Source organism: Salvelinus sp. IW2-2015, unplaced genomic scaffold (genome assembly GCF_002910315.2).
Source record: "Salvelinus sp. IW2-2015 unplaced genomic scaffold, ASM291031v2 Un_scaffold1216, whole genome shotgun sequence".
Taxonomy (NCBI): Eukaryota; Metazoa; Chordata; class Actinopteri; order Salmoniformes; family Salmonidae; genus Salvelinus; species Salvelinus sp. IW2-2015.
The window spans coordinates 209334-211788 of NW_019942783.1; the positions used below are offsets into that span (position 1 = coordinate 209334).

Sequence of the window (2455 nt, forward strand, 5' to 3'; positions counted from 1 at the left end):
TGCGGAGGGCGCTACAGGTGGGTGCTGCTATGTTGACCAGTGAACTGAGATAAGTGGAGCTTTACCTAGCAAAGACTTATAGATGACCTGGATCCAGTGGGTTTGGCGACAAATATGAAGCCGAGGGCCAGCCAACAGGTCGCTGTGGTGGGTGGTATATGGAGCTTTGGTGACAAAACGGACGACACTGATAGACTACATCCAATTTGCTGAGTGTGTGGAGGCCAATTTTGTAAATGACACTGCCGAAGTCAAGGATCGGTAGGATAGTCAGTTTTACGAGGTATGTTTGGCAGCATGAGTGAAGGATGCTTTGTTGCAAAATAGGAAGCCAATTCTAGATTTTACTTTGGATTGAAGATGCTTAATGTGAGTCTGGAAGGAGAGTTCACAGTCTAACCAGATACCTAGGTATTTGTAGTTTTCCACATATTCTCAGAAGTCAGAACCGTCCAGAGTAGTGATGCTGGACAGGCGGGCAGGTGCGGGCAGCGATCGGTTGACGAGCATGCATTTAGTATTTTACTAGCATTATAGGAGCAGTTGGGAGGCCATGGAAGGAGTTGTATGGCATTGAAGCGCGTCTGGAGGTTTGTACACAGTGTCCAAGAAGGGCCAGAAGTATACAGAATGGTGTCATCTGCGTAGAGGTGGATCAGAGAATCACCAGCAGCAAGAGCAACATTATTGATGTATACAGAGAAAAGAGTCGCGCGTTGACACCATTCTGTGTTATATATGTAATACTTCTGGCCCGCCCTCTCTTTTGCGACACTAGGTATGTGGTATATCTCACTGGTTACCCCCAAAGCCAATTCATCCTTTGGCTGCCTTTCCTTCCAGTTCTCTGCTGCCAATGACTGGAACGAATTGCAAAAATCACTGAAGCTKGAGACTCATATCGCCCTCACTAGCTTTAAGCATCAGCTGTCAGAACAGCTCACAGATTGCACCTGTACATAGCCCATCTGTAAATAGCCCATCCAACTACCTCATCCCCATGTTTTTTGTTGTTGTTGCTCCTTTGCACCCCAGTATCTCTACTTGCACATTCATCTTCTGCACATCTATCACTTAATTGCTAAATTGTAATTACTTTGCCACTACGGCCTATTTATTGCCTTACCTCCCTAATCTTACCTCATTTGCACACTCTGTATATAGATTTTTTTCTATTGTGTTATTGACTACGTTTGTTTATTCCATGTGTAACTCTGTTTGTGTCGCACTGCTTTGCTTTATCTTGGCCAGGTCGCAGTTGTAAATGAGAACTTGTTCTCAACTGGCCTACCTGGTTAAATAAAGGTKAAATAAAATTTAAAAACTATGAAAAGTAGAATCAGGTGTGTTACTGCATGGCTGGAACAAAGGCCTGCACCCACAGTAGCTAGCATTTGTTTATATTGGCGCTGCCTAACAACTTCATTAGTCTGATCAGAAGGGTATGTTCCACATCTGAGAGAGACTACCCTGAACAAAGTGGAGGATAGCCAACACCAGTAGTCTCTCACTCACTTTAACATAACACTGTGAAGGAATGTTAATGAGACATAAACAGAATGGCTCATTGACTCTCAGCAGGTCACTGTGCTCAATGCACTTGACCATTACTGTTCGAGGGAGAAAAATGTGGAACCCTTTTGATCAAGGGAGACCTGTAACAGAAGTAATGCCTATGTTAACGCAAGGTTAMTGTTTATAGCAAAATTCCAGAAAACGGAAAATGGAAGATGGACTAGATGATGATAACTGTCAAGGTAAACCCTACTGCTTGTTGTCATGCCATTTAATACTTGCATAATATGTCTGATGGCATTGCTGTACTGTAAAATACGCTTGTTGATATCTCTTAATGTCTGTAAATGCCGACTTATGCCAGAACCATTCATCTTCAATACATTTCTTGATAGAAGAGAATAGTAGACTACACTTGACTGATTTGCAGTATTCTATATTAGCTAGAAGCTGCTTGGATGTTTGACCTCTCAATCCCACCTCTCTAGATGGCCCCAAGGTGTTTGTCATGCCAGGGGGGATGATAAAGAGCAACGGCCAGCTGGTGGACCTGATCGAAAGAGTCAAGCCAGAAATAAGAACCCTCATAGAGAAATGCAACACGGTATGTACCCACAAACACAGCCATTTTTCTTTGAGGGATTTATTTGATTGCTTTTTGAGGGCTCTCCCACTGAATTGCTTAGTGGAGATCTACTGTTGAGAAATGACTGTCTCGTTTGTATGTCTCTCTCAGGTCAAAATGTGGGTCCAGCTCTTAATCCCCAGAATAGAGGATGGTAACAACTTTGGTGTATCCATCCAGGTATTATACTTTCCAATATGAGGTGCAGAGACATGCACATTCACATGTCCAACTTCTGGTCCTACTTTCCAACATTACAATCTCCAACACATAGGGGGCAGTACTTTGCGCTGGTTTTGCCTTTCTGTCAGATGA

At 43.2% G+C, this 2455-nt stretch overlaps 1 protein-coding gene across 1 annotated transcript in view; it reads left to right on the forward strand.

Annotated features, from left to right (window-relative positions):
- The window catches only part of LOC112070092 (proteasome activator complex subunit 3-like), a 12360-nt gene extending 10019 nt beyond the window's left edge, over positions 1-2341 (forward strand). The window contains exons 5-7 of the mRNA XM_024137503.2: positions 1703-1757; positions 2004-2119; positions 2252-2341. Coding sequence (XP_023993271.2) covers positions 1703-1757; positions 2004-2119; positions 2252-2341 — 261 coding nt within the window. The remainder of the gene's footprint in view (positions 1-1702; positions 1758-2003; positions 2120-2251) is intronic.
- The last annotated feature ends 114 nt before the right edge of the window (positions 2342-2455 follow it).